The sequence below is a fragment of the Calonectris borealis genome, chromosome 8 (assembly GCF_964195595.1).
Source record: "Calonectris borealis chromosome 8, bCalBor7.hap1.2, whole genome shotgun sequence".
NCBI classification, from domain to species: Eukaryota; Metazoa; Chordata; class Aves; order Procellariiformes; family Procellariidae; genus Calonectris; species Calonectris borealis.
This window is the reverse complement of record NC_134319.1, coordinates 21,436,758-21,450,372: the sequence shown is the minus strand read 5'-3', so window position 1 is coordinate 21,450,372 and position 13,615 is coordinate 21,436,758. Positions and strand designations below refer to the sequence as shown.

General features: G+C 40.2%; 1 protein-coding gene across 3 annotated transcripts in view; it reads right to left on the bottom strand.

Moving 5' to 3' along the window:
* Positions 1–5,760: 5,760 nt before the first annotated feature.
* The window catches only part of SNX7 (sorting nexin 7), a 34,513-nt gene continuing 26,658 nt past the window's right edge, over positions 5,761–13,615 (bottom strand). The window contains exons 9-10 of one of the 3 annotated variants that reach the window (XR_012674514.1): positions 12,066–12,203; positions 10,707–11,102 (exon numbers count right to left, since the gene is read on the bottom strand). Coding sequence is in view for 2 of the 3 variants with exons in the window: in XM_075156375.1 (XP_075012476.1) it covers positions 11,022–11,102 (81 nt within the window). In the remaining variant the exon portion in view is untranslated. Of the gene's footprint in view, positions 8,142–10,697; positions 11,103–12,065; positions 12,204–13,615 lie in introns of those variants that run through there. The other 2 variants (XM_075156377.1, XM_075156375.1) reach the window with 2 other exon arrangements.

Here is a 13,615-nt window from a genome sequence, read left to right as displayed (position 1 = left end):
GTCAAGGCCTTTTCTGCTCCTCACCCCACCCCACCAGTGAGCAGGCTGGGGGTGCACAAGAAGCTGGGAGGGGACACGGCCGGGACAGCTGACCCCAACTGACCAAAGGGATATTCCATACCATATGACGTCATGCTCAGCATATAAAGCTGGGGGAAGAAGAAGAAAGGGGGGGACATTTGGAGTAATGGCGTTTGTCTTCCCAAGTAACCGTTAGGCATGATGGAGCCCTGCTTTCCTGGAGATGGCTGAACCCCTGCCTGCCGATGGGAAGTGGTGAATGAATTCCTTGTTTTGCTTTGCTTGTGTGCGCAGCTTTTGCTTTACCTATGAAACTGTCTTTATCTCAACCCATGAGTTTTCTCACTTTTACTCTTCCGATTCTCTCCCCCATCCCACCAGGGGGGAGTGATTGAGTGGCTGGGTGGTGCTTAGTTGCCGGCTGGGGTTAAACCACAATAACAGGGATCCTCATCTGAAGTTTTGTGACACGGGAGAGACCCAGATGAGAAGCTCTTGCTACACAAAATGACACTTACATGTAGCAAATATGGAAACTCTAAGCTTGTTGATCAGCTTTTTGACAGCTGTGCTCAATTTTGCTGGCAAGTGGCAAAGGAGGGAGGGACTACAGTCCAAAACTGAGCTGTGCCTCAGCAACCAAAAGTTGGTTCAGTGGCATCTTCGTGCCACTTTGGCTTGTGGGTAGAGCTGTTCCACGTTCACTAATGTTCAGCCCCTGTGTTCAGTGGCCATGCCTCTGCAAAAGGGCCAAGCAGAGGGCTGGTGTAACTCCCTTGGACTTTACTCAGCCACAGGATCCTCTAAAATTTGCTTTTTTCACTAAGCACCATTAATTACCTTGCATTCATATTAGGCTCTTCTCTCTTATGACACCATAGTTCAAGGCTATAGATACTGTTACAACCATAATTTATCCATTAATCCCAGCTTCTTCAAAGTTAACCCCAAAGGATGAAATATGCTCCGGATACACTATAGTTCCATCTCCATGGCAAGGGGTTTGCACTGTTCTCAAAATCTGCTGTAATGAAACATTAGTTTAGTTTTTTCCTGGATGGTACATTATCAGCCTCAGTTGGTGGCATGTTTAAAACCCAAGATTACAATTCAATTCACAAGAGATTTGAGCTTTCAGCAGGACCTCACTGTCATGGTGTGGAGCAGAAGCCAGTGGCCACTTGTTAAATGATATGGTACAAAACAAATTCTGAGAATGCTGAATTCCGTCAACTCTGTTTTCTTGTTTTCTTACTAAAATCCAAAACAATGTGTCAGTGTTCACTATCTGAACTAATTCATGGTGATTCGGCATTACAGAAACACCATTTTAAGTTCATCTCTGACACACCACATGTAGTTGTTGTGTGTGTTGTTTAATGGCTGTACATTTTTCTTAAAAAAACTAAACCAACTTTCAAATTATTAGCATTCTTTTACTTCAGTAGGGGGTTCAAAATCAAAGCTGCTGTACCTCCATCCTCCCACTTTTCTTTTAGGGTTAATTTGGAAAAAAGAAAAGCTCTCCTAATTACAGAGATTTAGCTTTCTTTATAAACTGGCTATTTTAAGATCTGTTTACAAGATCACAATATGAAACATCGTTCAAAACCAGTGTGAATTGATTACATCCTTCTGAAGAATATGTAGCAGTAGAATATGCATTTGTAGCTGTTACACTGCCCTGTAATTAAGGCTTATTGCTTCCCTTCTAAGCACATGTTGCTGCTGCTGGAGAACAGCTGAGATTCTTAAGATGAGACAATGGAAAATGCTCCCTCCCCCCCAAAAATTCTCCCCCAACCTTTTAGAAACAAATGGCAGAAACACTGTGGTCACTACCAAATGTAAGAGTAAAGTCAAGAGACTGATTATATTTTTCTACTCGTTTCTTTTTAATGAGCAAATTTTCCCCAAATACTATTAATAATTTGAATGTTGCTTAATTGGGAGACTTCATATTAGAACAGCTGAACACATTCTTTGGTCTTTTCATTAATTTCCATGGATTCTGGATCACAGCATAATGATGGAGTGGTCAGCAATCACATCGGGAATATTCATGTATCCCAGAATGAATGAACAGACCAAAAAATAAGAGGCACCATATAAATACATTTGCATGGTTAGAATTACTCAGGGAACACAATTCTGCTCTGAACTGATCTCACGTTTTTGAAGAACTAAAATTAATACTGAAATGTTCCTTGCACCGAGCAGCTCTCCTCACAGATGAGTGAGCTAAATGTCATCTGCCAGCTTTATGGGCACACGGCCATGCCACGTGACTGCACTGGCCATTTTATGGAGTTATACATATGTTCCTACATCCTTGCTATAAAACAGCTGTACCACAAATAATGAATTAGAACAATCTAACATCTGGATCTGTGTTATTGGAGAGGGACTTGCAAGGAAAATCTTCACAGCCTTCCAGTTTATTTGTTCTGAATAAATCCTTTTGATACATGAGATGACATATTAAAAAGCATATATGAAATAATACTGTTTTCCATAAAGATCATCCATAAGACAAATGCTTCTAAGGGCCGATGAACATACATAGCAATAACGTTGATCACCTTTGTCAAGTTGCAGACAATGACTTTCCGAGCAGTGAAGCCAGAATTCCCATAGCAACCCGCACAAACTTCAGGGGCAACACACATTTGGTGTATGTAGCAAGCCATATAAAGTAGGAACAGGAACATTTCCAGTTAAGGATTAAAAACTAAGCTAAATATAATTTAAATTATGAAAGCAAATATCCTTCTAATTGTATCCAAGGTATTTTTTTCCTTCCATACTATTTTTTGATCTTCTATATTCTGAAATCTATGTATAGACTGCAATCCAAGTGACAGATGACAGTTATCTTTGTACCATTCCCAGAATCTCTTTTGAGTAATGAGACAAAGTACAGTACCTCCTTTTGCTCCTCAGCATCTCTCTCAGCACTGGGGCAGCGCTGCAGCTAAGAGAACCGGGGTTACCTTTCCCCAGCGTGTGCCTGGCTCCCAGCTCTCCATGTCCTGCTCTTTGCCAGCTCCTTCGTCAGGGGACTCTCTACCCTGTCCTAACATGGCTGTAAAAGCCCTTATTAAACCTGGGTGAGGTGCTCAGTGGGTAAGCAGGAACCAGTGTGGGACCTGTAGGAAGTGGCTTTGCAGCTCTTACAGAAAGGAAAAAAAAAAAAATCAGGGAATGTCTTCTATTGGCGTCTCTGCATTTTAGCCAGATAGGGCATGGCTTTTTTTACCTTGGTTAAAAGAAGCTGGCTAAGACTTGCTGGTTTGACCCCGTACTTCCTTTTAGATATTCTGGATAGGGCTGATGCTGGTCTGTACTGAGAGTCTCTCTTCTTCAGCAAAAACTCAGAAATGAAGAAAAGGCTAATATAAAAAAAAGGTTCTAGGTTCAGTTTTCAGCAGAAGTGTATTTCTTCATTTGCTGTACTCATATGTGACAAAATGAGGCACAACTGTATTTGTGTAGTATTTTTAAATTCTTTTAACAATTGCATGCCATACTGCACAATCGTTATCATAGAAGATTATAAATTAGTTGCTTTTTCTGCTTTTGCACCTCCCCTTTTATATTTCTCCATTATTTTTCTTCCCCACAATGAAATGGTAACAAAGTATGTGCAATCACAGGAATAAAGCAACGTGCTGGAAGGCATCAATAAATATTGAACAACTTACTTTACTATGTTAAGCTGTCACAATTAATTTGCTAATAACATTTGTACTGTCCTGTCAGTGAATGAACACATAGTCTCCAAAGAGCTATTCTCACTTAGCTATTTTCTCTCAAACCCAATTACAAATCTTTCTCTAACCTTGCTTTAGCCTTGCTTTTATGTCAGCAGAGTATCTGCCAGGTTTTTTTGTTTATTGCAAAAGGTATTGTGGTGGACAAAAGTAGGAGAGGATGTACTAAATTCCTGTAATAGATTTTCTCTTCATAGCATTACTCTCAATTTTCACTTTATTTCATAGACTTATAGAACACTTTCTAGGTTGAAAGGGACCTTCATAAACTTCCCTCTTTTGCTTTTATTAGATAGAAACTCTGGACTCCTGTGCTGTGTATATTGAAATATCAAGCAGTAAAAAGAGATGAAAAAGCACTAGCGATTCTGAAACTTCAATGAGCTTCTGCTCATTTAGGTCGTCCCTGCCAGCCTTAAGGGCTCACTACCAGCTTTGTGAGGCCCAAGCAATTCTTATGGGCTCTTGGGCAGGAGGTGCAGATGTTCAAGGCAACTCTGGCTTTCTCTTGTAACCCAACAGCACCCGAGTGAAAAAACAGTCTCCTCTTAGAAGTAAGGAGCTTTGTTATAGTTGTACACGTATGGAACTTCTTGCTCAGCTCTCATTTTACATACTACTTTTTTACCTCCTGGTGAAAGCTTAATTTGTTATTTAAATGAACACAATTCCAGAGTACAAATAATAAAAAAAAAACCACCATCTTATTTCTTTTGCAAAAGAGCTTGGTGAGATGCTTTACTTTTATAAAAAAAAAAAATCACATTGTAACATTGCAACCATTTATTTTTTGATTAAAGAAGTTAATTCAAAAAGGCAATTCAGTTGCTCTTTAAGCTGACATAGTGTTATAACAATTACTTAAAGAACAGTGAATCTTCCCCACAGCACATCATCAACGTTGCCTGGATTCCAAGGAAGTTTCTTAGTTTGGCTTTCACGGTTAATGGCTTACTGGCAACTCTTGGTTAATGATTAATGCAGACATAATAATGCTTATTCCTTAACTAACGGCATTCATCCCACGGCATTCTCCTAGAGAAGCTGGCGGCTCACGGCCTAGACAGGTGCACTCTTCGCTGGGTAAAAAACTGGCTGGACGGCCGGGCCCAGAGAGTTGTGGTGAACGGAGTTAAATCCAGTTGGCAGCTGGTCACGAGCCATGTTCCCCAGGGCTCAGTACTGGGGCCGGTCCTGTTCAAGATCTTTATCAATGATCTGGACGAGGGGATCGAGTGCTCCCTCAGTAAGTTTGCAGACAACACCAAGCTGGGCGGGAGTGTTGATCTGCTGGAGGGTAGGAAGGCTCTGCAGAGGGACCTGGACAGGCTGGATCGATGGGCCGAGGCCAACTGTATGAGGTTCAACAAGGCCAAGTGCTGGGTCCTGCACTTCGGCCACAACAACCCCAGGCAACGCTACAGGCTTGGGGAAGAGCGGCTGGAAATCTGCCCAGAGGAAAAGGACCTGGGGGTGCTGGTTGACAGCCGGCTGAACATGAGCCGGCAGTGTGCCCAGGTGGCCAAGAAGGCCAATGGCATCCTGGCCTGTATCAGAAATAGTGTGGCCAGCAGGAGCAGGGAGGTGATCGTGCCCCTGTACTCGGCACTGGTGAGACCACACCGCGAACACTGTGTTCACTTTTGGGCCCCTCGCTACAAGAAGGACATGGAGGTGCTGGAGCGTGTCCAGAGAAGGGCAACAAAGCTGGTGAAGGGCCTGGAGCACAAGTCTTATGAGGAGCGGCTGAGGGAACTGGGGCTGTTTAGTCTGGAGAAGAGGAGGCTGAGGGGAGACCTCATCGCGCTCTACAACTACCTGAAAGGAGGTTGTAGCGAGGTGGGTGTTGGTCTTTTCTCCCAAGTAAGTAGCGATAGGACAAGAGGAAATGGCCTCAAGTTGCGCCCAGGGAGGTTTAGGCTGGACACCAGGAGAGATTTCTTTACTGAAGAGTGGTCAGGCCTTGGAACAGGCTGCCCAGGGAAGTGGTGGAGTCACCATCCCTGGAGGTATTTAAAAGACGTGTAGCTGAGGCGCTTAGGGACATGGTGTAGTGGGCATGGTGGTGTTGGGTTGACGGTTGGACTCGATGATCTTAGAGGTCTTTTCCAACCTTAATGATTCTATGATTCTGTGATTCTATTCTAACCTTCTAAGCAATACAATTATCAAAGGAATTATTCCTGCTGAAAAATCAGTGTCATGTCAACTTTAAAACTCAACGTATGACTTTTTGCCTGTAGGAAAACTAATATAATGGTTTTTGATAATTTTTCCAATCATATTTTAAACAAGGACATCCTTTTACAGTTCTGCATTTCTTTAATTGTGTATCTTACCTAAAACAGGAAGTACCTTCACTTTTCAGGTCCCCAAAACCTCCCAAATCCACTGAAAGTTTGTGGCTGTCCCTTTCAGGTTTGGATGAGCTGTCACCTCTCTGTTCCTCCCAGAAAGGCTGAGCCACTGCCAAGAGTGGGGTTTCACCCAAACATTGGTGCAGCTTGGAAAAGCAACACAGTAGGTTTCCTGAAGGAGTTTAAAGTTTGGTTTGTTGGCCAGCATTTCTTTTAATCATTCTGTATTCAATAAGCTGCCTCTGTGGGATTGCATAGATAAGGCTTTTCTCTCTCCACGATGATGGCAGGACTAGAGTCAAGGCCACAGAAAGCCAATGAACAGTTCATAACGGGTTCACACAGTAAAAGCTTCAAAGCTGTGCAGTGCTTTATGAACGTTTTGCTGTCCAAGTGCTTTCTGCTAAGGCTGTACAATTTGATCCTCTAGTCACTCGAGTCAGCCCCACCAGCTACCAGGTAGGAGCTCTTCCATTTGTCAGAAAAAGTTTATTTAGTCATTTTCTTTGAGTGAACGTAAAACATATCAGAGAAGCCTATTGCATACACCTCTGCCCTCATCCATTCTTCACTAAGCTGCAAGGGATTGTTTGTGCAATATAGTGGGCAGTGCTGATATGTAATATTAAAGTGTGAGTTGGGCATATGAAAGAAAACCCCTTGTTATTCCTCCCGGCCTGCGAAGCTCCTGATGGGAGGTTGGTTTCAGAATTAATTTATGCCAGCATTGCCCTTATTTTAGTGACACTATCAGTGAAATCCTGCCCATAGCTATCAGGCAAATGAAAGAATTTCAATATGTAAAGTCCAAATCCTTTTGAAAAGTCACTACTTTGGGTGCAGGTTGACAGCAGCAGGGGCCAGCAGCTATTTTTTTATGCCCGTATTTATTTCCTTTTTCTCTGGACATGTGTCTTTCCACAGATCACTTGCAGCTTGTTAAGCGATGGAGTCTGCACCAGGCAATCATTTAAAATCATTCAGTGCTTAGAGCCACTGATGTCTTACCCATACAAGCCACCTCTGTTTTACCTTTATTACTGGCAATTTGCACTGGTGACAGCTTTTTGTTCTTGTCTTCGTATGTGTTTTCTAACAAGTCTAACAAGAGAGAGAAATGCATTGTTTACAGGCGCTAGGTATGAACCACTAACATAAAAAGAGGCAGCATGTTCTCAACAACTGACCTTTTCTTCTGTCTTGGAATTGTTTCCTTTTTATGGTCAAGACACAGACCACAATGACTAAACCTTGGAGCCCTGCAAACTGTGCAATCACACTTCTCTCTGAGGAAGCTGGTTGTTTGCACACTGAACTCTGAGCAAAAGGAGGCCCCTTTTCTTTCTTTTAAATATTTATTTGACTTGTGTTTTCGAAGTACCTGTACATAAATTCAGAACGCTGTAATGGGCACTTTGAAAGTATTTGACCAGTAACTCGTGACTACCTGCCAACGGCCCCATCTCTGACACTGGGCAGAAAGGGCGTCACTGCGAAAAATGGAGTTGTTGAGCCAAGAAAACACACTCAGTCATGTTGTCTCTGGCTGCCTGAGGAAGTTGATAAGCTGTGCTGGTTCTGTATTCTACAAGTGGTGATTATCTAGCTAGAAAACTGCAGGTGCAGTTTGAATTTTCTATTTTACAATAAAACACTAATGTTTTTAAAGTGATCTCACCTGAATTTGAGAACAAAAACCACACAGAATTGGATGGGAAACCTTCTACCACTCAGAGCTGTTGTTTCATGCTCTCTGCAGACAGACACACTAAAACATTGCACCATTTTTACACTGGTTTCTTTTCTTGAAGATCAGATTTGCCTTTTAAGAGTTCAATTAATTTCAGTCTGCAAATCTGCAGAAGAAAGTCGAGGCCTCTAGACAGAAGCTCTTAGCTGTAAGCAGCTGAAAGTTGAATTCCTAGTCAGACTTCTGGCACTTCAGGAATTATTTAAAGTAGTTGGGCTCTAACAAGCTGTACAAAGCTATCTGAAAACAGCAGAAAGGAAATCCAGTAAGAATAGGCAGATTGATTTTGAGTAATCGAATAGTTTAAGCACTTTCTAAGCATTAACCTAAGGAAGGTGAGACTCCGTAAAACAAAAATCTTTGGAAATAGGTCTAAATATACAATAGACTTTCTAAAACTATAAGTTTCAGAAGCATTTGCACGACACAGAAAGGACAATGTTTGATTGTACTTAACAATAGACCTTCATTTTGCATGATAGTGCTACTAGAAAATCAGAAAAATAACAACACGGTCACAAGAAAGCCTCTATATAACTGATTACTAAAGTCTTTCCCCCATAAGTTATGGCCTAGCTAAAGAGGAAAAGAAATTAAAAATAAATCATGAACATAACGACCCACAGCCTACGTTTTTACCAAGGATGCAAAATCTCCGCTGGTGCTTCTGATTTCCAAACACCTCAGAGAGCAGCTTTGTGCTCCGGCAGAATATACAGTTAAAATCAATGCAACACACATTGGCATTCCCCATCTCAGCTAACCAGACATTACATTTTATTAGGGGAGCCAAAACTAGAGGCATGGTATTTAATTTTTTAAATTTTAAACACTTAAACATTCATATCCTTCCAGGTAAACCTGTTCAAGCTCAATTTCTTGAACTTTCGCTTATCTGGTATTCAGAGTGTTACTGCTGCCTATCTTGTTGAAATCCTGTTTATAGGACCGTACACTACTGAGAGATTAGGAGCTAAAAACAGCAGGCAAAACTGGGTATTAATAAATGCAAATTAATGCTTGCTGGGGAAAAGCCAATTCTCCTATATATACACACTGATGGAAATTAAATTATTTAGTAACCTTCAGAATAGCTCTTAATGTTAGTGGACAGTTCTATGGAATAGCAGCTCAGCATTCAGTGGTACTTTAAAAAATAAATTAGGAATTAGTAGGAAAGAATGATGAAAAAAATCAAAGCATAATTATGACAAGACGTACATTTCTGGGGTGCCTGCATTTTGAACACCAGTTGCGGCAGAACTAGAAAATACAGAGAAAAGCAATAACAACGAGCACAGATGTGAAATGCCTTTTGTACAAGATGATATTAAGCTACGGCTTTTCCTCTGGGAAAAGAGGCAGCGCTTGGAAGACACACTAGAGGTTTGTAAATTCTTGAGTGGCACAGGGAAGACAAATAGGAAGCAATTGTTCATCTCTTCTCACAATTTAAGAGGCAGAGGGCATTACCTGAAATTATTGGGTAGCTGGTTTAGGAAATCACAAAATGAATTGATTTTTCCTGCAAATTAAATTGTGGAATCCATTGATATTCAGCACGGTAAATACTAAAATTTTAGATAGAAAAAAAGAAAATAAAGCACAGGGAAAGGCATTAAGGGCTATTAAGCACATTGATAGAAGCTCTGATGTTAAAAAAAAAATCAGCGGGAAGGATACAATGGGAAAAGAGCATAGTCCAGCCACGTCCTTCCATGCCTCCTGCAAGCATCCACTGCCAGCACTGCTGGACCAGACACTGCATGGCACAGCCCTTTGGCACCGCACTGCCTTCCTCCTAACACGGACTCGCCTCTCGTCTGTAAATTGTCCAAGGTGGGAGAAATGCATGCTTCCTGCAGTATTTCAGAAGCATCTTAACTGCTATTGTATAGCTGAAAAAAAAAAGAGCTGAGCTTTCATTAATACATCATGGGAGCAGCATGAGAGTAGTCTTCCTTGCATTGCTGAAAAGGCCGTGCTGATATTCCAGGTCTCACCTGCAATCTAAATTTCTTAAAATCAAAGCCACAAAATGACTTGTCCAGCTTGGACAAGCTCTGCTGTTCTGCAAGGCCAGAGCTGGTGTTGGGCTGTCTCCAAGTCCTGCACCGCATTCCTTCCATACTCAGACTTAGGCTTGCTCAGACCTTAACTACCAGGGAGAACAACTGCAGGAATTACAAGTGCAGACTGACAGACCTTTTGGGTGGAATAATTCAATGGCTGGAATACTTTAATGCATCTTACATGAGTGAATCAGCTAATCATTTTAATGCAAAACTCTCTTTTCCTTTCTTATCTCTTTCTCTTCCACACTGGCTATCCAAAGAGGGAGGAAGTTAAGGATTACAGGAGGGTCAGCCATGGGAGTAAAAGGTTTGATCCTGCAAACTTCAAATGGAAGATCTTGTGTTGGCAGGATCAGTGCTGCGACTAACATTGTATCATTGTAGAAACAGTCTGTTTCATGAACTGTCAGTTTTTTCTTTATCCTTTAAAAAATGTTAAATTGAAGATGTTTAATAGACATGTAAATACTGCAAACTGAAAACTGAATTAACAGTACTTTACAGCAGCATTAAACTCACAGAACATGTTCGGCATCTTTCCGTACCCTGTTGCCATCGAGTGACTAGCACAACCTATTAAAATAATCCTATAGAGCTCCTTGAAGCCTACGCTAAGTAATTTTACAAGTACAAGAAACTACTCAACAAACAGAATATAAGCAGCACGCTAAAATACGAAAATACTTCTTAAATACTAGGATACAGAAGGAAGACAAGCTTTCCTTATTAAACTTTTTATTAAAATGGAGCTATTTTTACATATTTAAAATACTTTATATCCAAATTATGCAATATTTATGAAAACAATTATATGCAAACACTTGCATAAAAATATGTAAAATCACAGCTAAGCAATATAAAGCAATATATAGCATGTTCCAAAATGTATTTCAGGACTAGAATACCTGAGTTTTCAATAAGCTGGTTTCCTGCATTTCACTGATTTTTAACAGTTAAATTTAAAAATGTATCTGATCTCATGTAAAGCACTTCTTTGGTTGGGAGAAACTGCATGGAAAAGGCAGAGATCGAGCAGAGATATTATTCAAAGCCTATCTTCAGAATCTTCTTCCACATGAAGATCCACTGTTTGAGATGCTAGGAAGGACTCCCATGTAGCAAGGCACTTAAAAAAAACACACAGATACATATGAATGTAGCAGATAGATTTCTGTAAAACTGGTAGCCAAGGAGAAAAAGAAGAAGAAAAAAAAGCAGAATACATATGCATTGTCACAAGCTGCTTTTGTGGGACTATGGTAAGAGCCAAATATGGTTTCCTAGGCAGCTCAGTGATATGCAAAATGTTAGCCAACACGCTGAGTGAGCTGTAAAGGTCACTTTTACATAATGACAAGCGCACAGTGTGAGCATCGTAATTGTATGTGTTAGCATGGAAGATGCTAACATTAATTATGCTCTTCTTTAATCTCTCCCTTTAGTTACAGGCAAAGATCTCTTCCAAATAGAAAGCGCACTGTCAGGCACAGTTCCCTTGTAATCTCTGTGGATTCCTATTGTATACCCAATTTTCTTTCCAAGTTAAATTAAAACAGTTTTTTTTTATACACACAGAGAATTCATTTTTCCCCTAAGTAATAGGCAAGAAATGGGACCAGAAAGGCAGGGGGTGGGGGGTGCGGAAATTGTCATGCTTCCAACAAATGGCATTTCTCTCCTCATGGAAAAATGTATTTATAATTGTACAAACTGATTTTTTAATTTGAAGCACCAAGACTGTAGGCAGTAAAATGAAAAAAAAAGAAAAATATCCCCAAATGACTTTGGTTCAATTTTGCTTAAATGAGTGTTGGCAGCTTGGCAAACGAGTATAAATCATAGATTAGTATTGAGAGTCATGGCAAGGCTATCACTAGGTAACCCATGGTGTGCTGATGCTTGTTACCCAAAGTACCAGCTTTCCACTATTTCAAGTCTGTCATTAGAACAGGGCAGGCAAATTCATGCAATAATTTTATTGTTTTTATGCTATTGAAAAAAAAACGTTGAAATGGAAATGTTCTAATAAAATTTTGACTTACACACTCATACCTATTGGTCTTGACAATGCAGCTTATTTACTACTTACTGTACACAATTTTTTTCATGAAGAATCTGAAATATTCACAATAAATAAGTCTTCTGAAATTTCTCAGGAAATATCTTCTTTAAATTAAAACCTGGACAGCATACTCCATTTATCTGAACTTTGAATTAAATCAGTACCCTGAAAACAGCATAATTTCCTAAGTGAAAACTTTTGTCATAAGTATTCAAGCCACAGTCACTTGCTATGCCCAGCTACAATGAAGTATCTAGCATCCATCTGTCATTGCTTAGAAGACACGGAAAATACGCTAGCATTCATGCTGCTTGAACTTAGAGCCACCTGCCTCTGTCTTATTAGACATTTCTAGTGAATGACTTAAAAACTCTGCTGTTAAATATGCAGATTTAATCATATTACATTAAAGAGCCTAGGTCCTGGTATTATTGCATATCTATGTGCAAGCAGACGAGTGGGAGGATCTGATAGTCATGAATAATGTTAAAGTATAAGCTCAAAGAGCAAAATGAAGAAGACACACAGGATGACCGGAGTTGGGGGAATCCATGACGCAGAACTAGGGATACCCATAAAATTATGGGTGACAAAAGTAACAAGACGAAGCGAACAAAAGTCAGCAGCGATTATGAATCTGAAGACATAAAAAAGTAGAAGATGTGGGTCTGCAAGATAATGTGAGAGGTTAAAACAGCTGACTGACCTAAGAGATCACAAAGAAAAAAGTATGCGGGAGCTTATTTCTGCATAGGCTCTTGGTCATTATCAGGCATGTTAGAGACTGTTCCTGTTATTCATATATTGTCCTAGACTACGAAAACCATGAATCTACTCCCCCAATCTTTCTTTTCTGATCTTGCTGACAAAATCCCCAACTAACTTCTGCTGCTTTTGCACACAACAACATTATGCTGCTGTTCAGAGCACATCTAAGGTTTAAATTACTGTGAAAAGAGAGGAATAACAAGATAAGATTCATGTGGAAATCTGCTTTCTTCATTGACTTTTTGGAGAAATGATATTTTGAAATGGTAAATATAAAATCAGGGAGAAACGATGAAAATAGTACTAGCATGAACAGTGATCTGCAAGTGTTGCGAACTGATTTCTGACTTAAAAGGTCTTTTTTACCTTTTGTATAAAGCCTTCAAAGTTTGATCATTAGATTCTCCTCTATTTCATGTGACACTGGCAGCTGAATCTATCTGAGGTGCTTGAACTGGAAGGTGGCATCTTGGTTTTAAAATGTCAGTGAGGCAGCTGCTAGCAATGTGTCTTCACTGTGGCACTCGGACTCAGATTTCCGTTTGCTAGAGTCCAGCCTGGATTACCATCCTAGAAAGCTGCAAGGCATCTTTTTTCCTAGGCTTTTTCTAGGTGTGGGACAAGAAACGATCACTGTTTCTTGAAGAGTCTTTTGTTGGCAATGACTGACGTTTTTTTTTCTGAACCACAGTTTAATTTATACCATGTAACTCCGTGTTTTGTCATTCTGTAATTTCAGTAATGTGAATTAAAATACATATATCAGCACTGGCTGGAATGTAAAAATGGCTTTCTGTTATCTTTGCAAC